At 35.1% G+C, this 24905-nt stretch overlaps 1 protein-coding gene across 12 annotated transcripts in view; it reads left to right on the forward strand.

Annotated features, from left to right (window-relative positions):
• The window catches only part of mask (multiple ankyrin repeats single KH domain), a 64138-nt gene that overhangs the window by 7196 nt on the left and 32037 nt on the right, over positions 1–24905 (forward strand). For all 12 annotated transcript variants that reach the window (XM_068769551.1, XM_068769578.1, XM_068769586.1 and 9 more), the window contains exons 3-4: positions 19551–19713; positions 24359–24620. In XM_068769551.1, the coding sequence (XP_068625652.1) occupies positions 19551–19713; positions 24359–24620 (425 nt within the window). The remainder of the gene's footprint in view (positions 1–19550; positions 19714–24358; positions 24621–24905) is intronic.

The following is a 24905-nucleotide window of genomic DNA, read 5'->3' on the forward strand; positions in this document are numbered from 1 at the left end:
ACTTATATAAAACTGAACACCGATTTATCAATGTTGCAGGACGTTAAGGATAAACTTTATATTTTCACGGGGCAGCGTGCACGGACTTTGTTTTATTCTCGATTCATCAAACAGGATATCTCCTCCCAGCAGGTTTAAACGGAAACTTCGATACTGTAAAATTTATTTTTATACCGGTTTCCGTGTTGCACTAAAAGTTTAACAATATATATTACTTATTGCTGACTAGAAATTAACAGATTGTCTCAAAAGTTTCTCCAGTGGCGACGACAAGCCGGTAGATAGTGTGGATAGGCAGGCCCCTCATAGATAGACCAACGGCAGTCAAGTCCGCTAGATGCGGGCAGAGTTAAACTGGTCATGGTGGCGATTTGTGGGGGAGGCCTATGTCTTGCACAGGGTCATAGTTTACAGGATGATGATGATGAATAAAAAGACTCAAAAAATTTGTAACAACCATTTAGGCTTTAAGTATAAACTCTAATTTCAAAAATTGCTGTGTACGTATAGTGTTAAAGATTTTATGCGTCGATAATACAGCTTGAGATTGAATTGCTTTTGCTACTGTGTTAAGGTACACAAAAAGTTTGCCGTAGGTCCTCATATCCACATGCATTTATAGTCTGTTTTAATTACTCTACATACATAGTAACACGATACTCGTACAATGGTTTCGGTTGATGTAAATACTATTAGCCTATGCGGCTCTGGTATAGCTTCGACGGTTCTGAGCTCACGGAACACGATTGCTACGCAAACTATTTACTGTACTTTTTATTTTCGTATTCTGTATGTGTTAAGCAGGTGTCGGAGAACACGTGAAATCGATAGTAAGATGGTGCCTCCTTTAGATCGACCCATCTCTAATTACATCAAAGGCTGTCAAGTTATGCCATGCTGGTCAGACTGGTTCCCAAACTTTTATTGACTACCACCTCTTTTGCAAGAAAAAAAAAACACTTTACAAAACTGCTTTCATTACCAAACACTTAAAATTTAAGACGTCTAGAGAAAATGGTTTTTCGCCTTCTGCTTACTGTCACAGTAAAAGGCTTCAAAAGCCCAATATGGGACGGTATCACTAGGATTGTGACATGGAGTGTGAATAGATTACTAAATAATCGATGTATTAAAAATTTGCCGTGATTAATATGATTGATTTTTAGGAAATAGATAATGATAATAGATTATAATAAGAAAACTAAAATAGATTAATATAAAAATATTAAATATTTTTTTATATATTGCCATGTATACATCGTAGGTAGAAATATTCATTCATCTTTCCTTCTATAAGGATAATAAATTGATATTATTATACTTATAGAAAGATTGTCTGCGTGTTGGATATTTTAAAACGTAACGTTCGTAAACTAAAATTAAAAAAAAAGATTGTGAGATTGCCTCTAATACTTGCTTACAGTCAACTCACTCTGAAATGAGGTTTGCACCACAACAGGAGAATGGTTAGCCAAATTTTGCCGCCACGGTGATACATTTGCGGAGAATTATCTATAAGATCTTTTTTTATTGATATATTGTGGTTAGCGGTCGAATTCGGACCAGTTTAATTCGCCATATGTGGGAGTAAATCTTTAATAGTATTCAAATTACACAACTTTCTGTCTCTATTATGTTTATGTAATATTAAATATTCTATGACGCATGTATAGTCAACGTTAGGCTATATGTAACAAGCTTTATGTAAGTTTTGGTGGCATAGCTTTATATTCCAAAGCCAAGTATTCAGGAAATGTCCATCGTTTCATCTTAGAGCAATTTACTTTGATCATTTACAATAACCATTTGATTACGTCAAGAATGCAATAAGAGCCTAATTTTATAGAAACTATAATCGAATTGAGCGGCTCCTGTAATGACAATCTTTTAGTTATTACCATAAAGGTTCCAAACGGAACATTTTCAGAGAAGCCCACAAACTCTTAAGGGTTGCTTTTTTTGATCACTTTCATGGAAAGTTAAAACTGTAAGAGTAGTATATGTGCTGCCAGTGAGAAAATACGGATCCGAGACGTGGTCACTTACGATGGGGCCTATGAGAAGGCAATGGAGAGGGCAATACTCGCTTCGCTAGTTCACCGACGTAGCTCGAAAAATTGCTCGTTCGTAGTGGCGGGGAGAATCACTGGTGGAGCCGATGGCGGTTGAGGCAGAAAGGTTCTCGAGTGGGGACCAAGAGCCGATGCGCCGCGTGGGTAGGCCTCTCTCTAGATGGACCAACAACATAGGTAAGGTAGCGGAAAAAAGCTTGATGCGGTCACCGCGAGATCAGAAATCGTAGCCATCTTTGGGAGATGCCTGTGCTTTGCAGTGCGCGTCTATCGGCTGAAAAAAATGAATGTCGTTTGAAAATCCTTACATAATAATTAGATTTTATTTTAGCTTATTGATATCTTGATTTTTTTTTAATTTATTACACAAAATGACATAAAAAAACTATTGAACAACCATTACACTTTTGAAATGCATAAAAATGACATTAGAATGAACAATATCGAAGTGCATTATAAAGCTTTGAATTGATCTATTACAGCATCTAGAAGCAACGACGTGGGGCTTTATTTCCGCGATACAAATATGGTGTCCTCGAAAAGGTGCCGCTCAAATCATTAGCAACTTTCTCAGTGTAACCATTTTAGGATGTTTGCTCTCATTTAGTTTAATTACCGTGAGAAAATTCATTGATTTAATACGACTAAAACAAACATATTTAACGAAATTAAGTTTCTATGTTTGAGTGAAATGGAAAGCTTAAAAAATAACTTTAGCAACAAGTAAGGGTTAAAAGCGGAGCTCAATCTGATTCATTCCATTAATGGTGGTTTCTGGAACTTTAGTTGTTTTAGTTGCGGTATTTTACATTTATATTAGCCTTGTGACTAAAGTGCTACCAAAACCGCTGTACCGCGTATTAGGTATGTGCGAGGCGAGGCGGGGGAAAATATAGACCGCTGCACTATAAGACTTTTCTTAGGATTAAAATCTATAAGCAAAGGCCTAAGAAGTTGTTATATGAAATGTCCTATTTCATCAAAGATATACAGGCGTCCCTTGTATAACACGGTTAATTCGTTCCGTGCTATATCGAAACCGTGTTATTCGAAACAAGGTATACCGTGTAGTATCGAGACCTTGTCTTGTGTTATATCGAAACCGTGTTATACGAAACCTTGAAACAATATAAATAAAGGCAATGTGTACCGTGTTATATCGAAACCAAATCTCAAGATGTAAAATTTTATGATAGCTGAAATTTCGTTCCAAATACTACATAAATGAAAAAGGAAGTTACCTTCAAGTTTTTATTGAGATAAATAAATGAAATTCAATTTTATGATGAAATACAAAAATTAAAAAATACAACAAAAAATATATTCAAAGACTAATAATTATAATTACATATTATAAAACTTCATTTACAAAGGACAAAACGCATATGTACTTTCACTTCTCAAAACGAAATGAGATATTTTTTTGTAGCAATAAATTTGGGGTATTCCCCTTATTGAACGGAAAAAAAAAATTCAAATTTCCAATGCATATTTTTCATAATCGTGCTATGTATTTCAAAACCGTGTTTTACCGTGTAATATCGAAACCGTGTTTTACAAGTACCGTGTTATACGAGGGACGCCTGTACACAGCTAGCGAATTAAATACCGTGGTTGGACTAATCAATTCTTCAGTCATTGAGTCTTCTATTTCACTCGCGATGTTGTAACTAGGGAGCAATAAACTATGTTCAGTTACAGCGTAGGTTATTCACATTATGATTGATTGATCAGGGCCTATGCTCGCGGTTAGCCAGCGAACCTAGCGCCTGTTTTGTGAAATAATCACCTCTTGGTATGTTCAAGAATATATTACTTGACAAGCAATGAACAGGGAGTAATGGTTGGAGATACAAAATCCAGTACATTACACGCAACTAGATGTTTGAATTATCTTAGTCAGCGATATTTGCAATCTGTTTCGTGACATTATTGAGGGCAATGAACTCTAAATACTCTAATATATATATATATATAAATATATATAAATATATATAAATATATATAAATATATATAAATATATTCAATTTCTATTATATATTTATAAATTTCAGTGCGACTTTAAGTAAATAGTAAACTTAGCACATTCCATGTCATGTGGAGCGTATATGACCCCCGCTGCCCTTTCCTTTCAGGCCATTTGCAGTTCTCATTGAAAAATCCTTAAAAAATAAATTGTAGGGTCCGAATATGGATACCTTCACATCACGTATGCGCGTACGTAATGCGTATTTAAATTTATTACTTTTCCCGCTAATTATAGCTGTGCAGTGCTGTGTTTGAAAAAGTGTAATGCTTACATCTTAAACGACTTCTTAAATTTTTATAGTGTGGGTCGTATACGCCCAACGCGGCCTTAATGGAAAATCTTCAAAAATTACCGTGGCACGGAACGTGTTAGAAGTAGTTGAGTGTAGCGTCTGTATTGAAAATTCAAGTTTTTCACATGGCCAATTGCATGTTACCTGTTCGGGTGTTGGTTGGTGTGTTTGATTAATACCATTTATTTACGCATACATAATATAAATAACAAGGTTGTGTATCAAAAAGCATTACAATAAACAGTACTTTTTTGAAATACCCCCATTGATTTATTAAGGTTCGAATTGATAAATAATAGTCGCGTGAGGAGGGCAGTGATTGTGGCGATTTTTAGAGGAGGCCTGTGCATAGCAGTGGAAGTCTATTTGCTGATATGATGATGATATATCATACTTAATGAAAGATGGAATCGTTTCGTTGCCATGTCATTTTAAAATTTGAGCTATAACAATAATGTAGCTATAGGTAATTGAATTTTATATGCTTTTCTGATTTATCGATTTTCTCCTTTATTCATATTAGGTGACGTTTGATGCCGTTAACCTTTTTGGCTTTCACAGTTTTATTGAACTCACTCCTCTCGAGATACGAATAAAAATGCATTAATACGCGTTATCCCTCTTAAAAATAATTTATATATATAGCGCTAAAAATTTTGAAATATTTATATATTTGATCATATACTGTTCATTCACATGGTGTCATTCATTCTCATTCGCCGGTCTCTGGTGCCAAGAGAATACTATCCATTGTTGTATTAAAAAGTAATAGATAATTATAGAGTTTTTACGTTGTGCAACGCATTGTCTACCAAAATATTCCGATCGCCCTTACATAATAACCTCGCGCGCCATGATAGGTTACCAACCGTTATATTACAGGTGCGTTCTAAATTTAAAATGAGAATTATTATTGCCATTGTGCAGCTCGGTGTCTGTGCTATAAAAAAAAGTTTATTTAAAAAAGTAATATTTATGTGTTTTGGCATCGTATTCCATTTTTTTAAATATTTATATTTGCATAATATTTTGGTTGAGGTATTTTGGTTTGGATTTTGTAAATTATTTGTTATTTTCAAAAAAATAGGTAGACAATTACTAAACGTTCCATGTTTGATAGGAAAAATATGAAAATAGTAGCGAGCTTACCACGTGGTCGGAACCGCTTGCCTGGCGGCCGCTTTAAAAAGGTGACTCATCAATTGACGGTCTTGTGTAAAGAAATATCTTCGTTTATACACGTGTTGACGCGATGAATTTAAAAAAAAAATTGTATACAGGATGATTGGTAATAGGTGCAAAAGCTTTAAAGGGTGAATGTACAGTTCATTGTCGGTCAAAAATTGGAATGGTAAGTATCGTTATGGTGATATACAACGCATAGCGTTTATAAATTCGGATTAATACGTATAAAAATAATTATTGTTTACTTTCTATCCCATTCCAATACAAAGTTATATTATTGTAACATATTTCAGAGTTGTCACATCATATGCAATGATTAGAAATCGGTAATAAGGTTTAAAAGCTTTCTTTTTATTTTCAAGTTAATTTATGATTACTGCCAGTCCCTGCAGACTGTCATAAGTTATCGTACTGTCGCATTCCAATAGAAAAATAAATTTATGTATCATGTGTCAGTGTAATCCTTTATACAGAATGAGAAAAAATAGCCTTTACTGCCCATTTCCAAAAACTTTGTATATTTTATTCTCTTCAAATATAATATAAAATAATAATCTTTCCAATAAAAACGAATATACAATATCACATGGATTGGTATTAAAAATAAAACATACTTTTGTGATATACGCAATTGTATAGACGGGTATTCGAACTTTAGACTCTGCAAACGGTACGAATAATTTATGCAAATTGCAACCAGTGACAAAGTAAATTAATTTATTTTTTATTTACACAAAGGCATCTTCAACTGACGAATTAAAAAAAAACTGTACTAACAAATTATATTTGAGTAAAATTTTTCGGGCGCGTTCATTCCAGATTAAACTAATACGGTGACAAGCGAGACCTACAGACACGTCTGTGAATAACTTAAGCTAATGACCGTTACCTTAGTTTCGTTTCATTATGTACTTAGCAGCAAAAACTGGTGACGCTCTATTGTTTGATGAAAATAGGGTAACCAATTCCACTTAAAATATTAGGACATGATTTAATTAGCACAATTAGCACATATACACGACTGATGGATAAAAATTCGATACTTGCTAAGGGATTTGTATTGTGATTATCACGAAACGAAGACTGCATGATTTCCGGACTTTCGAAACGTGTCTTAAATTATTGACAGAATAATTTTCTAATTTAGCTATATACGCTGCGTTAGTTTGAAAAAATGTACAATTTTTACGGCGCTGCTAAGGTGATGTCCCAGCGGCTGGGATCGGGAGCAATGTACTTGGTGTTCCTCAACTTGATGTCTACCTAGATTACCTTGTCATTATTTATGTGTCCGAAATGTGTACGTGCAAAAGTCGCATACCTGAAACTACTTGCCCAGAAGGTAGATAAATAATTGATACAGAATGTAACAAGTTTTGCGAGAAGTGAAAACAGATCCTTCAACAAACACCGGAGAAATTAGATATCGTATCGAGAGCGCAAGGCATGCACCATATAAATAGTACAAAATTTAATACCTACAGACAATATAGGCTTGTAGACTAGGATCAATCTACAAACCAGCTGCAATTATATGACAATATCTAATTTATTTTTCCTCTTCGTACATAAAACGACTATTGTTTATTGATAAGAATCGTAAATGCTGAAGTAATTAAAAATTATCAGCCATCGAATTGCTGAACATACGTGGGAGTATTTAATGGAATCAGGCGTTACCTTGCGGAAGTCCATCCTTAGTAAGAAAAGGACCAATATTTAGCCATTTCCGCACATGCAGTGGTAGTCGTGCAACAAAGTGCACCGCCCGCCAGCCCGTTGACAAATGCGCATGCGGTAAACAATGCGAACTACACAACTCCCACCGTCAAATCACTCAACACGTGTTTCACCCCTCCACGGGGCATCTTTAGGAGTTATGTTACACCGATTAGTGCCAAACACAGAGTCTCTGTGTTCGTCGTTTGTTGTTTGCCGCATGCGCATTTGTCAGCAGGCTGGCGGGAGGTGCACTTTGTTGCACGACTGCCACTGCTCTGAATTCTGGTTGTTGTTTCCGTTGTTAGCCTTGTGCGGCTTTTACAACTTCGTCGACTTCAGGGTCTTCGACCCGCGAGCTAAACTACCATCGCATGTGCGGAAGTGGCTAAATATTGTTCCCTTTACATACGTGGGAGTGAAATAGGTAGGTATTTAGGTCTGTCTTGTTTGACTGTTACACCATGTATACATACATATAATCGCACTGCAAGGCATAAGCCTCCCCCAAAGAAATGAGAGATATACCATAATCCCTTGGCACCACGCTTGGCAGGCGGATTGGCGATCGCAGTGTGGTATTATGGTACGCAGTGGGCGCTGCAGTCCATCTTCTGAAAAACTGTTTGTGAGCAGTGGCAGTCCGGTATAATTAATCCGGTATTTTATTTGTATCATGGGAATGGAACACGCGATCTACGATATTAAAATCTCAGTCCGTTAAGCTACCACTGCTCATCATATTTCCACATAACGAAAATTATAGCAACGGTATTCGTTGTAATAAACATTTACAAAGAGATTCCCTGAATCTTCTATCCAAAATAAACTCCTGTGTAATCCACACATATGTGTACCTAATATATCAAATAACGACAAGCAAAATAGTTATTGTGCGAGAAATGCCCTTAATATAGTTTGTTAATAGCATCACAAATGATCATTTTCGACCACGGATCTTTCGGAGAGGAAGTGTTAATATTTTTTTAAAAGGCAATGTCTATAAACTGACCATAAAAATATATGTAACGTAATACAATACGGTAAGTGAAGACTTGTAAATCGCTCTTAGTATTACTACACTATTGTCTTCTATAATTAACGTTTTTTCATCACATTTCTCAACTTGTTGTATGACAGTGCTTAATAATAATACAAAATGTTTGAATATTGCTAATTTTCATTTCGAAACCCCGAACGTGCACCATGTATAAACATTACCGTGTTTCTGTTAAAAGTTCAGTTGTGCGAACTAAATTTGTACAGAAACTTGCGAAATGACTTTTTAAGTTGTGGAAATGCCTTTGCGTACTCGCCCTTGTAAGGGCTCGGATTATAGTGTTCGTCAAGTGCTAGTCAGGAGAAGGCGCGATTGACCAGACGAACACGAGTTATACGTGAACAGATAAATCTCCGAATCATCATTTTAGAAACTGTAGTGAGTCAATAATTATTTTTAATTTTTCTACTTCATGCTAAACGAAACTAAATACATTTAAAAGAATTAATTGAAAATTTTTACGTGACATATATTTTATGTAATTAATATTTTACTATTTATTACACAAATCAGTTTTATAAACACCTTAACATACATTAAGTAAAGGAAAATATTATCTTTACTGTGACCTGTATAGTACAATTAATCAGCCATGTATTCATATATCAATCAATCATACAAGCATCAATGTGTATTCCCTTTTTTATTTTTTGAGGTTTCCGTGGAGATGGAATTTTTTAATTTCCGATTATTACAAAAAGCCTTCAGCTATGTTTGCAGGCTGACACTCTTGTAGCCTCAGTTGTTTTGTCGTTTTGTCATTTTTTCATGATCATAGTATTGGTATATGGACCTTTCTTTAGATGTTTAACTTATGTGTAACATTAGTGCAAACCACTGAATTGTGTAATCGTTGCGGCTATCATATTGCAGAGTGAGTTAACACGACGTTTGTCTACCTCCCCATCCTGCAACTCACATAGTTCATAAAGTGACTAACACTTGCGCACACTATAGCTACACATAATCTAAAGCTTTCTTATCGCTATGTAACATACATATAAGTCTCCCTTTCGCGTCCCAAGAAAAGCATCAGAATGTAAATCATATCTTACTTCTCAGCCGCTAAACAACGTACTCCGTTAAGCTAGTGAAGCGACGAGAACTCTGCAACAGATCTAGTTTTTGGTTTTTTAGCATATATTATAGATGGACGCTGTTCTGTACTCTTCTCCCCGAAGCCCCCTTCCTTCAGAAATGACATTCTAACTGCAGAAGCAGCAAATTTACCCACGCAGTTTTCTTACTCGTGTCCAAACTCGACTTACCGTGGACACTGGAAGCCTGTAAGGTTCTTTTCCGTTTCATTGTGTGACGTCAATTTGGCCCCTTCTGTGTACAGAATTATTTGTAATGAGGCGGAAACCAGTTTGGGTAGATGTAGCTTGGTGCCGCCTCCCTATCTGTTTATTTTTTACTTTTGCTTTCTTCATGTTTTATCGTAGATTTACACAATTCACACAGTTCAAACATGCCATTTTTAATACCATGAAAATGTTTAGACCGTGGGACCTTATTGGGACATTATGAAGTATAAAGATATAGGAAACATATTTATCATAGAAAATATTTTATCTAGCCGTCTAAAATGCTTATATTATTATTACGTCGTAAATAAACACTATAGCGCTTAAATAAGCATTAAGTATAGACTAATGGTTTTTTTTTCTGGATTCTTTTTCAAATTTAGTGTTGTTATTGTCTGATTTAAATATTTTTGTCTAGAGCTGTTGTATTTTTTAATTAAGTAATTAACACAGCTATCTCACAACCAAAGAAATTCGATAAGATTGAAAGGGATTATATATTATTCTGTTCCTCCCTCCCCTCTAATTGTGATAATTAAAAGATGAAAACTATAATTAATTATTTTGCAAAAGAATCTCCATAAACTTGGAAACCAAAGCTTTTAAGATTAACGCAATAATAAATTCACTCATTGCTTAAAGGCAAGATATCACGTGTCAATAACACGGTAATTTCAGTAGTTTCATCACTTTACGCGTGTAAACAGTAATGTTTACTTTCTAGTTGGTGAGGCATAATAAATCTCTAAGAAGGAAGTAAATTTCGTAGTTCCTTTTATAGCCGCGTTCTCTCATTCTACGGCTAAGATGCAATTTGACAACCGTGATACTAAACAAAACTTTTATCACAATCATCTCGACAGACGGTATCGCTTTTCACAAACCTCATGAAAATTAAACGCATGCTACCTGTGCCTATAAGATATTTATTAGCAAGCAATTATTTTCATTGGTTTTTTTTTTACTCGCTATATGGACTTAAACCTTTCTTTTGATATATCAATATTTAGATAAGTAATGAACATGGCTTGATGCGTGCATCACAAAGCCTATTCTTACATATATCTGTACGAGTAAATGTAATACGAAATTGTCATCTCTTTTCGTTACTTTAAAGCTATGATAAGTACCTCTCATGAGCACACACGGTTAAAGCGCCGTGAAACCGGAACACAGCAATACGTAAGCATGACGGCAGAGAGACTCCTATTTGGTTACCAGTAAAGATACAAAGCCAATCTTGAATCTAACCCACGTCTATTCTGTGGTTACGTTTGCGGTAGATGTGACTGGACTCCATTGCCGCTTAAATTTCTAATTTGCAAAATTAGGTCGGCAATTTTAGTCCTCTAATTGTAGTGCGTCTTTAATGTTAGGAACACATTAATGATATCGGTTTTGGTCGTCTCATTAGTGTCACTTTTAGAGCAGTTACGTGACAGACATGTGTTGGATATGAAATTTGTCATCAGGGCTACCAGCGGAAGTTTTGTTGTCTAGAATTAGAGAAATTACTAGAATGAGAAGTCTATTTCAAGTCTTAAGGTAATGAGAAATTGTGTTACCAAAAAGAGACCTGTCCATCACGTAATTGTTACAAAAAAATGTTTAAAAGTTTTCTAAGAAGCTTTCAAAACGCTGACCAGCTCAATTCCGACTTAGATATTTATGATTCCCAAGATAAAAAGATCAATTTTCATATTTTCAGTGCTTTAATAGAATGTAGAAATAATTACAAAAATATCTGTCTCAAAGAGGCAGTCCCCGTATGTACCCTAGTTTGAAGGCAGACGGAAGGAGGTCAAGCGCGAGTTCGCGCTGAAAGTCTTTCCATTTTAGACAACCCTGACACGGCCAAAGATAGGAACCGGGCGCATCATTAACAAATCGATGAGAGGCTTCGTGATGTATTAATGGCATCGTTGCTATACGTTGCGATACCACTTGCCGGCGCTAATAGCGAGCCATACAACTAAGAGGCGAAGCTTAAAAGCAAAGTTAAGCTTAGTGACTAGTTCGTATACACTTTGATTGGTTATATAGGTGTAAGAGCTTTAAAGGGGTGAATGTATGGCTTCATTTGTCAGAGAAAGCTTTACAGCTATTACGCATATTTCCAATCATTCAATTTCCATCAATTTATATAGGATAAAGCTATCACATTGAAATATGTTCAATTAGTTAATTTTTTCAATTGAAATGCCTCGGGATATTCACTTTAGCAATATTAATTAATTTTATTAAGTAGTAATCTCATATTATAATCATTACGTTGTATATTATTTTTGAAACTATTCATTTTTGGATATGGTTTACGTTACATTAATTGACTGCAAATGTTATATTTAATCATAAGGTATAGTTATATCATACATATAGTCTTTATGATACGTATGTCATTTAGGAAGTTTAAGAAGCAATCATATATATATATATATATATATATATATATATATATATATATATATATATATATATAGAATTATCAAGTTTATTAAAAACAAACAATCTTTTATATTTATTTATATTGTTATTATTCACTCATGCTCATTTACATTGATCACGCGACAGGGATTACGCAGAGTCCGATTTGGTAGAAACGGGAATATAATTGTACATAACTTTAATTATATCGTTCAACTTCATATTATTCATTCATATTATCATTCCCTGATCTGATATGAGTCCACGACAAACTCAAACGGATTTTTTGTAATCACCTCCGCTGTGTTATTAATACAGTAATTAGTTATTCATTCATAAGCTCTATTATCACTCTAAAATTCTTTACACTGTCATAGATTTTTTTTTAATTTAAATTTTATTATTTACATTACTAGGCAAATTTTATGTAGTTTAGCCGAATACACAAGGCGCAGAATAGATTCCACCCGAAATCGATAAAATTGAAACACTATGCAGATATATTCGCTGGAAAAAGATATTACATAACCGTTATATTGTGCAATACATTCATTCATAGTATAAAAGTATACTGTTGTAGGATCTGAATATTTTAATTGAAATAAAATGTTGGAGTGAAAGATTAAATTGATCCAATGCTGTATTTATCCACCTTTCACCTTTATATTCTGTGATTGGTATTTCAATCTCGTTACAAGGTACTATTAACGTGGCTAATGATTTCGTTAGTTGCTTGCGAATCATTGCATTGAATGACGGCGCGGCAAAAAAGTGTAATAAATATGTATAAAAAATTGCACCACCAGTAGGTATTTTTGTTAGAGACGGTGTAATTATTTGTTAGTATCTTTATGTCCGGATTTCTTTTGGATGGATATGTTAACTGTTGTTATTTATTTTCACCTTTTCATTTACCTATTTCCAGCAATTTTTGTTATAACTGCCCTGCTAAAATGGTTATTCTGTAATGCCAGTGGTGAACAACTTTTTTTCAAAATGTGTTACGGTAGAGGACTGAGACTTGTGATCGTAGATAGATTCGATTCCCTTCTATATAATAATCATTTTTACTGCTCATAAACAAGTTTCTAGAAGATGGGCAGCGTAACATAATAATATACTGCAATCACCAAACTGCTTGCCAAGCGTGGCGATAATGGTATAGCTCCCCATAGATAGCTTTGTAGGAGGCCTAAGCCTTGTAGTGGGCGTCTATGAGTTGAAACGAGGAGGGAGGATAAAAATAAACATACAGTACAATAAAATTATTAGTGGCATTCACAGTTTCCGCGTATTTCAGGCATTAGAGTGTAGGCGTTAGAGCACTTAATTATACTTATCCTTATTTAGCAATTATACTCGACAGTTATAAAGATATTTCTCGTGGTCAGTTGAGATCTAAAGTCGTTTGAGCGAGAAGGAACCTCGAGCTTGGACTTTGTCACTCAATACGTGTTCCTGTTTAATAATTAAATGGACTTTCAAGAGGCACGGTATAAACGTGTTATTGTTGAGCCAAGTTGGTTACCGGCTTTGCTTAAACGTACTATTTATGTCCATATTATAATGGTTGCTGGGGCCTTAAGGTTTTGAAATAAGCTACAAACACCCAAACACAGTATGACGATCTTGTTAAAATCGGAAGACGCCGGATGCAAACCGAATCCGATCAGAAGAGAAGAATCTATGTCCAGCAGAGAACTTCATAAGGCTTAAAAGATGACAATAATGTATGGCGACGTAATAAGGTGCTTCAATTTTTTTTTACTGTAGAACTACATTTATACTGTCCGTATATAAGTAAACTACCAAATTATTATGAGTTTAATTTTCTTCCTTCACTATATAAAAAAAACACTTGGAAGGTAGCTTTATGGTTATTATAAAACACATGCGGGGTTTCAAATGGCGAACAATGGAATTTAAAAAAATATGTTTGAAGTCTTTCTTTTGTGAACCGCTATGCCCGCAGGTATATTCATGTCTAACGATCTTTTTATGTAATAATTTTAGTCGATACGATACACGGTTCACATAATGCAGATAGTTACTAAGTGAGTTTTCTGGTTAGAATGCAATGAATAATAATTTTCTTTTTAAATTCATTAAACAAAAAAAATAGAATATTTTCTTTTTAGTAATCTAAAAGCTAGACGGCCTCCCAAAATAATGATACGTCGAGCCTTTCCTAGAAGTTCTCGTGCTATGTTACCGTGATGAAGAAAGTCCGATGTAGATATGATTGAAAATGTTGTTTGCAAATGATCAAAAAGTCTTGAGGGCCTCTTGCAAAACACATGTACCAATAGTGACGTTCGTCGTAGTACAGTGTACACCGAGACATAGGACAATACAAATGTGAGTTTGACTCGAAAACTTTTGCTTGTTATTATTATATGTAGGTAGAGTGATCAATTTATTTCATCAACTCTTTGTAAAATAAATAAATTTTGTGAACGATAAATGCTACTTGATACAGCTGTCGACGACCGCATAATTTTTCCGTAAACTGTTGTAGTGTGAAGTTTAAAGGAAACTATTAAACCCGCAAAGTTTTAATAGTCTTTATATTTATCGAAATTTTACAAGTTTCTCAGCAATTTCCCAATTTCTTTACATAAGAACTCTCTGAAAAGTGTTACGAAGTTAAAAAACAAGAAATGAACGACTTTGATAACGTAGTTTTCAAGTTATGACGTAACCATGGGAAATAGGGGTTGATATACATATATAGATGACAGAGTAATGCTATGTAAGATATTTAATTCGAATTCCTAGCACCACATGCCCGTTGTTCATTTTAAAACGGCGCCCTCCGTCCGATATGCAGTAACACAGTGTTGTTAAGCTATAAATATAAGAGGTACCGCGGACCTATCTAAAGTCACTTGTATAACATATTTAAACGTATTATATATTTAAATCGAAGACTTACAAATTGGTACAGCAACCCGGTCCGTGGGACGTTCGATGGTGGTTTACGTTAGCGTGACAAACAAATGGAGGTTCACAATTCGTAAGCACCAAAAGAGGTCCACGATTATGTATCTGCTTTCGATACTAAAGAATTAAAATGTCGGCTTGACTTTTGACTATCCTATCGATGTAAACAAGATAATATTTTAAGAAGCTCATCGGCCGATATTTGTAAAACCTTTTGAATTCCATATTCAGTACAATTTGAAAAGCATCAAGTTCTCACTTTAAAATTAATAATTCGTAGTTGAAATTTGGCTGTAAAGCAAATTTCTGTACCAAGAACTAATCTTGACATTTTTTGTGAAGTTTTCGGATACTGGTAAAAACGTAACTGCAGGGGGTCCACCGAAACTTACTTAATTTTACTAAAGTAGACCGTGAGAGTAAAAAGGCAAGGAAACTTGGTTTAAATTTTAAATGTTCTAAATCGAATTAATCTATGCCGATGTAAGTAATCATATGAGGTAAGTAGTATAAATATGAAATTGAATCATTGATCCTACAATATTAAAATCTGTCCTATATTATTCAAATGAACGTTTGAAAAGTAAATCCATATAGTATAGAAATTCATAGGTCTTGTTTGACTTACGAGACATCTGTCGAACAAAGTGAATGCGTTGCCGGCCGGTGCGGCGCAGTCTCGGTACAGGTGCGGTGGGAAATTTTGGTCGCGTCGACACAGGTGCGTTTTCAATAAAGCCTACGAATTTCGTACGTATTGTTTACGTCAGTTTTATTTCTGATGTTATTAAATTTATTGTTTTTTTTTTCTTTATTTCAACCACTGTTATGCTATAAGTTTTGAGCCAAAATATATGTGTAATGTTTAATCTAACTGGGTAGACCGACAATATAGTTTAGGGAGCGGAACGTCGCTGGATATGGGCAGCAGAAGACCAGTAATTTTGGCGATTCTTTTTGAGGCCTAAGCCTTGCAGTAGGCGTTTATTAGCTGATATGATGATTTAATATTTTATATACGAATTTATTAAAATATTCCTTATATAGATTATATAGATTCCCAAGACAAGACACGTACTGCCTTTGGCTGGAAAAAAATATTCTGTGCCCGTTTTTTCACTAGATACATTTTTAATTAATGCACTTTAACCATCCGTGAACAGGTAGTTCATTGGCGGATATCTCTCAAACATATTTTATATTATCTATGCCTATATTTTATTAGCCTCAAATGACAATTATTGAACATAATAACTTCATGCAAACTTACCGATATGTTATAGATATCAGAAGCCATTTGAAAACTGAACATATGTGGTACAGTCTCGTAAATAACTTTATACTAAACGTGAGAATAAATCATGCTCAAATCTGCATATTCACCCGTCCCTCGTATTGTTATTATATTTGCATACATTGTTTATCTGTCGCGTCGAAGTCTATCGATAATATGATTTCCGTCGACATTCAATCTCGCGATACTAGGTCAAAAGTATAATGGTTTAAGTGAAGGACGTCAGATAAAACCACTATCGGCTACACTCACCGCTTCTTACATCTGAATAACACTGGCTAACTCGTGATTATTGCACTAAGTGAAACTAGAGAAGACGTTTAATAAAGTTATATTGATTTGCTGTAATATCACGGGTGGACTTGAAAATAAAATTAGAAATGGAAATGTTTTTTTTTTTCATAATTGCGTCTGAAACTGATCTTTAGCTTCAAGTAGAAATAGCAAAATCGAAAACAAAAAAAAAAACACGGGACAAAATACAATTCCGCTTGTGTGACAATTTGCGATTTACTCCCGTTTTCAAATTTTAACTGTGTAAAGAGTTGTAACTCAAGAGTGAACAGGGTGTAGTAAAATATCTACAATAAAGACCTTAGAGTAGAGTTAGATCAGAGGCTCCCAAACTTTTCTCATAGATCACTTTCAAAATTTAGCTTGTTCGGTGGACCCGCTGAAGATGTCGGCGCGTTGTATTAATCATTAAATATGCAAGGTTTTACAAGTGACAGTCGCTAAGCTTCTTAAAATATTATCTGCCTACATTGAAAAGTGAAGTCAAACTAACATTTCAATACTTTACTATTAAAACAGATACATTTTCGCTTACAAATGACAAATGTAAGACTCAAAAGTCAAGGATCTACCTGGATCACTTTGGGAACCACCGACTAAGATAAACGTTAGTTTCGGAGGCCCAGAAGTAAGAAGTGAATGGGATACATGATTTAATATGAACTGTATTTCTGACGTAAGTTCTTAAAATAGTATTTTATCAGTTTTATTGTTGTCATTTATATATAGCTTTACCAGTTTCTACATTCTAAGACTTTGCGTTCTTTAAATGCAAATTTCGGGTGATTGACTGCGTTTTTTATTGCATGCTATCACTTTAAATGTAAAACGGTTTTTTAAGTTTCCATAATAACTTTTTATGTAATAATACATGTTTGTCAAATCGTATCGCATAAAATATCAATTAATAAATGGTTCATGTTTTACAGCATAGTCCTCTTATCAAACTATGCATCGTCCATCCTGTAAAACCATTGTGAGAAGCAGCGAGCCCACTCTCCTTTAAAGTTTCTTTGCACGGTGTTTTCGAACGCAGCTAACAATTCTTCGGCAACTAGAAACTGTATTTCAAAAGATTTTTCCTTATTTTTGGGAATAAATAAAAGTTCCATGGTATAACATGGGATTGTAAAGAGGACCCAATAATTGCTTCCCGCAAAGATTAAATACTGACTGCGCTAACGCGATGTCTTGATGGAGTAAGACCCTGCTGAGACGGCGTCGTTGTTTCCAAGATAACAGTCAAACAAATGTTAGTACTACTGTTACTTTTTTGTTGTATTCGACAATATTTATTGCTATATAGTAACCTATCCGACCATAGAACGAGGTGTTTGTCTTTTTTCCTATGCTCCTCCCTTTCTTAATTTTTATAGACAATTCTAAACACAAACTAATAAATTAATAAAATCATATAATGGATTCGAACTCTTACTGATGTCAAATTACGTCAGCCATCTGTTTACATGATAAATGACATAAGAACAAACGAAACACGGCGGCTCTCATTTTTTTTAAATATTAAATTACATAAATTATGTATGTTACTTTAAAATAGTCCAGAACACTTCATTCTCAAGTTGTACGATCTTCAATTAAGTCATGTACAATGTAGTACACAAAAGTTCTATTACATTTTTTTTAAATCCAGCAATGTAATCTCACCTGGCTTCGAGGTCATAACAGTAGTACAAAGTTTCGTACCTGGGATAATGTCAAATACAGTATTTGAGGCAACACCGCCAAATCTCTTTATTGTTACAGGGAATTTCTTTGTTCAGAATATAAAGAGAAATCTGGCACAAAGCTTCCTAACATCTAAATTATCATTTTCACCTTTTAAATCCATAATAAAATTAACTTTGAATTGCCGCCAATTTGTGAAAATCAATGAAAGAATGACACGTGTAAAGATTATTACGGTCCTTTTTTAATATTATTTTTAAACTGACCAGTGGTAGTGTCACTAATGTAAAAGCTTTTGACAGTGGCAACATTAGCAGTTTGTCTCGTTAATAGTAAAAGCTAGTTTGACTTTGAAACCGAAAGGCAATTCGATAGTGGAACGTTTGTCGAGGTTAAATATCGTATCGCGTACAAAACAGGTGGATGAGTGACCGCTGTAAATACAAAAACGTTCACTTTTAGCTATTTCATGGCTTCGAATGTGATATTATTTTTGTATGTGAAAATCTAACATGAATGAATTTAATACTATGATGAATAAGAAGTAGCAGTTCTTCTGTTATGGCGGCAAATACACAATAGTAGCACATAACCACCGCTTGTCAGTTTAAAACCATAATTGAATGAAAGTCAACGAATTTCATTTAAACTATTACATTCGGAGGAGGTTATAATGTAAAAGCTTTAAAGAGGTAAATGTATAGCTTATCTGTAGGCAAAAAGCTTCAAAGCTTTGAAACTCATTTTCAATCATCCTGTACAAAATGATCACCCTGAAACTCTGTTAGAACGCAACAGGTGTATATCTTATGGTAGTAGAAAGTCTGCAGGGTGAAAGAGTAAACAATAATTTTAATATACAGTAGTTCGGATTGTGAACACACTTTTTTGTACCGTATTATTGTGTTATTACTTATTTTTGTTACTGTCGATTTTTGGATAAGGTGTACTATAAATTCATAGAGAGAAAAAAAGCTGTACATTCACCCCTTAAGGCTCAAATTGTTTTTATTTCTAATTGGACCAGTTTTAGTAAAAATTAATGAAAATGTTACCAAATAACTATGTTATACACGTGAAATTGTTTATTAATTGTATTATAATTTGTATGTTTTTCATATAACGATACAGTAGTATAAAATCTAGAAGATATTCCAATTGAATTGAGTCTATTTTTGCATCCTACCACATAACTAGTTATGGACAAGAAAATCAATACGTAAAGGACACGTGATTGTCTGCAGGTATCGGCAAGCTCTCCGGCGAGGGCAAGCACCTCGCGGACCCTGAGGTGTTGAGGCGGCTGACCTCGTCAGTGTCTTGTGCGCTGGACGAGGCGGCCGCGGCACTCACGCGCATGCGCAGCGACCAACCCCCCGCCCACCATCGACACCTTCAGGACAAACCGTAAGTTATCTTGTTCCTATTAAATATACTCATTTATTTAGCCCTAGGGGTTCCATAGATATATCATATTCCATACATATATCACTTAGAAAATTTAGCTGATTCCGGTGGAATTCGTGGAATAGCTGTCGACCTATACTGTATATGGAATATGCAAGTTTTCACAAGTAACACTCACTGATGAAGTGAATCCAATAATTTATTGTTCTCTACAGATATTTTTGTGTGACCCCCGCCCCCCAAATAGGTAAAAACATTTTATTTACTCTTACTCTTACTTTTACTTAATCGTAGTGATATTTAAATTCCCTTACCCGGAGAAAAATAATAACTTTAAATATTAATTTTAATTATACGCCACAGTATTCCATTCGTAGATTTACAATAGCTCTTAGCATAATGGATTGCTAAATTAGGTTTCCCCGTAGATGAAGTCGTGGGGTTAATAACTGCAGTTCCCACGGTGGATATGCTGATGGAGGTGTGATAGCTCCAAATGATTCTGATGCTTATCGGCTAAATTTTTTTTTTTTCTTTTCTGTCGTTATGACGTTCGCGGGATAAAATGGGGTTATGGATTCACTTAGAAACGCATTGTGCCGTTAGTCGCGTCTTTCAACTAATAATACGTTTTTGTCGTAGAGCGATAACACATGCCAAACATCACGTACAAACCATTGAAATATTAATTCACATTTCTTTGTTTTCACAGTAACTTAACTATTACTAAAAGTGTTATAAACTTTGTAACAACAATTATTTAACTTAAGAAATCGTTAAATTTGTTACGTTATATAAGAAACACTATTCTATAGTCAAATTTTTGTGTTTTTGCACAACTTTCAAAACAATTACCATATGTTTGAAATACCAAAACGTATATTTATCTGTTTTTATATCTCGTACGAACCAACCCGCTTATTGTTATTCAACCTACTTAAATTATACAAGATCTGAAGAATAAATGGTCTATGGAATAAATACTAGGTCCTCACGGCAACGTTTTATTCGCATAAACTCCGTTGGTCCTGAATATAAACAGGTGAAGTAATGCACATTTTATCACCTTCTTCGGAAGCGCAGGGTTCTTATTCGCGCCTTCATTTCGCCGCCATGCCACGCATTCCCGCTTGAAATATTCTGGAAATTTCCACCGGAATCTGTTGCACGATTACAAAAATTTTACGTCACCGCCCAAAAAGTAAGACATGTTGCTTGTTAACACATTATGAACCCTATCACTCGATACGTAGGTCTTAAACAAATATGATGTTTTGAAATAAGACATTTATTATTCTATAAAATGAGCTTAGTAGCGTTGGTAATAATTTACTAACATATTTACACGATGATTGATTATAGGCATTAATTGTGAATAGGTTGTATTTATTTATAAATGAGCTATACACTCACCCTTAGAAGCATTTAAATCTATTTCTAATCGCCCTGTATAACGTGATCACTCTGAAAAAAGAATAACTTTATTCTATTTTTTCTATTAGAATCCGACAGGCCAATAAGTTGTTGAAGTAAAGTCTGTAGGGGCCGATAGTAAACAATGTTTAATTTTATTTATAAAAATGATAATTTTGATAATGTTACGTAATTATTTCTGAAGTCATTGGTTTTTGATAGGTGGTTTAATATGGTATCAAATAAGCTATGTGCTTTAAATTCTCTTTAAAGCTTTTACACATCAATCAGCTGTACAATAAGTGTCCTCATGTTTGGATCTAATAACAATTATTTAATGGAATCCGGCGTTACCTTGCGGAAGACCATCCCAAGTAAGAAAAGGACCAATATTTAGCCACTTCCGCACATGCAGTGGTAGTCGTGCAACAAAGTGCACCGCCCGCCAGTCCGCTGATAAATGCGTACGCGGCAAACAATGCGAATCACACAACTGCCATCGCCAAATCACTCAATACGTGTTTTACCCCTCCACGGGGAATCTTCGGGAGTTATGTTACACCGTTTAGTGCCAAACACAGAGTCATCTCTGTAATTTCTTTTTCTTACTAATAACAATTTTATATCGTTTTCATTCATACCTAAGCGTTAAGTAATTAAATGGAATAGTCTGGATAGTTTAGTAAATTCACAGACTACGGCGAAAGTGATTGCTATGCAAAACAAAAGTGCTTGCGGACTATGCAAGACGGTAGAATCAGATATCTCCGTAGTGCTCGTCTTAAGAGCCACTTACATATTACCGGTAAAATCCACCTACAGTAATTACAGGTATTTATTCCAAAATCCATCGAAAGGAAATCTAGGGATAAAAATTGTATTCTATAATGTAGATAAGAAAGTGCAAAATTATAAAACCCGATTCATACGAATGCAAAAGAAAAAATGGTATTTACGCTTTTATCAGCGCAGGACTTTTTATAAAAGTCAAAGTTCAAGTAACGCTTAATGACTTATCCTTAAAGCTAAAAGTAATGGTTTATTTTTTACAACGTGTCATGACTCATGTCGTCCTTGGCCAAAGGCAGTGATAGGAACAAATGCTCCCGGTTATTTTTAAACCTGCCGATTGCACCCGCTAACCTAATTACATGGATATATTGACGCTTGATATTGTGATGGATCAGTTATCTTACGTGGCGAGTAAGGACGATTACATACCAAAGCACTGCGATAAAACGCTATATCCTATTATGAATACATTATATTATGCTTTTTTTACACAAAACGCGACACATTTAATGCTAAAACGCTATGCGTAGGCGTCGCTACCCGGTGGAGTGTGTGACCAGCTTTAAGAGCCGATTATCTAGCATATAGTACGTCAGACTACGTTTCAACGACAAACATTCGTAACATGCGTGCTCCCGGCCATGTGTTGCTACTGCGTCTTACGTATACTCTGTTAGGGAACTGTACTAATCCATACTTTTGTTTTTATCTTGATGACATGGATTTAAGACATCGTTTACGATGAGCCTTATAATAAGGATCCTAGTTACTTAAAAACAATGGAGAAGGCTATGCTTGAGATCGAATGAGGTTGTCCGCAGAACAAGCAACGTCGCCGATGTAACGAAAGCTCGTCTGAAGTTTTAGTGTACGGGACACATCGCTCGTGTAATCGACTGCTGATGGTGCCGAAAGGTTCTCTGCTCGTAAACGCAGAGTGGATAGGCTCCTCAGTATGTAGACTGGCGACATTTAGTGACGTCAGTATTGATGTAGTCACGCTTTTAAAAAAAACTGATGTTACTACTCCAATAGATATACGATACCAATTGTTCATATATAATTTATTTTTAGACTAAATGCTATAAAACTAATACATCGTTGGCACATGGCCTGTATCGTAAATAATATAGAATATTTTCTTATATATGTGGAGATCCGCAGAAGAACCAAGGTTACCGACCACGAGCCGGTAGACGCGACATAGGTGGACATAGTCAAGGTTGCAGGAAGTCATTTGATGCGGGCAGTGCAAGACCGGTCATCATGGTGATCATTACGGAAAGCCTGTGCCTTGTAGAAGGCGTCTAGAAGTGGACATGATGATTTGTTTTCATAACTCATTTCCATAAATATGGGCGAACTTATCGTATTTTGTAGATTGGTTTTCAGTAGGTTTTTTGTGGTGTTTAAGTAAATAAACAATTCTCTTCTCTTTACTTGTATTGTTGAGTTTTGCGATTAGCAACACATTAAACTATTCATTTTCACTTAAAAAGATAGATATTGATGTTTACGCTCATGGCGCCTACTGGTGGATATCTCTGCACCACCCTGCGTTGACTAGTAAAGAATGCCGCCATTACACGATAATTGTCTAAAATTAAAAAATAAATATATATTATATATGAACGATCTTTGTGTTCTATCCACTTTCATTAAACACTTTGATATAAATCGTTACGAAAGTTTTTTTTTTACACTTGATATATAAAAAATCACGCTGATATTTAGTGCGGAAATTTATAATCTGTAGATGTTTGGCCTGCTTTCAGTTATTATCTGTTACGCGCGAACCAATTGAATTTGTAACAACAATGTAAACCTCATGAATATTAACGTTTGAACATTATAAACTATGATCTTATTTACAACTTTTGTCTTTTTAGTAAAATACGGTAGTTGATGTTTAGGATTAAACAACCGTTAATTTTTAATAATAGAGGGAAAAATTTTAATAAAACTCTATTTATTGTTACGTTACGTTACGCAACAATAAATGCTCGGAAGTGAAGACCACTGGCCGGTAAGCGCAGTGTAGTACGTTATACTAGGTGGACAAACGTCTAGAATAATGCTGGATGCAGATCACTTCCAACCGGTCGTGTTGGAAGTCCCTGGTGAAGATCTATGTACATTGGAAGGTGTTCGACTGAAACGATGAATTAATTTTTAAACTGTTGATCTAGAAATAGTTTTTTGTCATATTTAATTAATTTGCACGATAATGCATTTAAATGATGACAATCCGAGATTGATTCGATGTCGAATGTCTCTCGAATCGACATCGGTCGAGTCACCGACTCCCGGTTCGGTTCGATCGAGGCGCGGCGTTCGAAATGTGATTTTGTAAGCTTTGATCTTATCTGAACTTTTCGGTTCATGTGCGTCTTTTTAATATAGCACAAGGCAATGGTTAAATTATGTTTTCGCTCCCCAGCACACAATGCGGGTTAGGCCTGAACAGTGGCGTGGTGGTGACCGGCGTGGGCGTGGGCACGGATTGCGCGCCTTCGTTAGCGGAAGCCTGTTCCGATGGTGATGTTGGCACCGTGCGCAAGCTGCTGACGGAGGGGCGCTCCGTGCACGAGACCACGGAGGAGGGCGAGTCGCTGCTCTCACTGGCCTGCTCCGCTGGCTACTACGAGCTCGCGCAGGTTTTGCTCGCAATGCACGCGAGCGTCGAAGATCGCGGCATTAAGGTATTACACAAATACGAAAATATATATTACATTAGAAATAGGTTCTTTTCCTTTTGTCACTGAAACACCAAATATGTCAATTGTTCTCACTACTATGTTATTGTATGTGGATTCGTTTGTGATCACAAAAAAACCCTACTTACTTTGTGGGCTCTTCCCAGATTAATGCGCGCTACAATCTCTAGTAACCTTGAGCCGATGTTAGCTAAATACCTCCAGTGTCGAAACAATTGGCAATTCAAAAATGTCTGTAAATTCCTATTTGAAGAATGATATTTTGAATTT

Source organism: Battus philenor, unplaced genomic scaffold (assembly GCF_028537555.1).
Source record: "Battus philenor isolate CCGP_79_NKW_IND1 unplaced genomic scaffold, ilBatPhil1.0.hap1 SCAF_10, whole genome shotgun sequence".
Lineage (NCBI taxonomy): Eukaryota > Metazoa > Arthropoda > Insecta > Lepidoptera > Papilionidae > Battus > Battus philenor.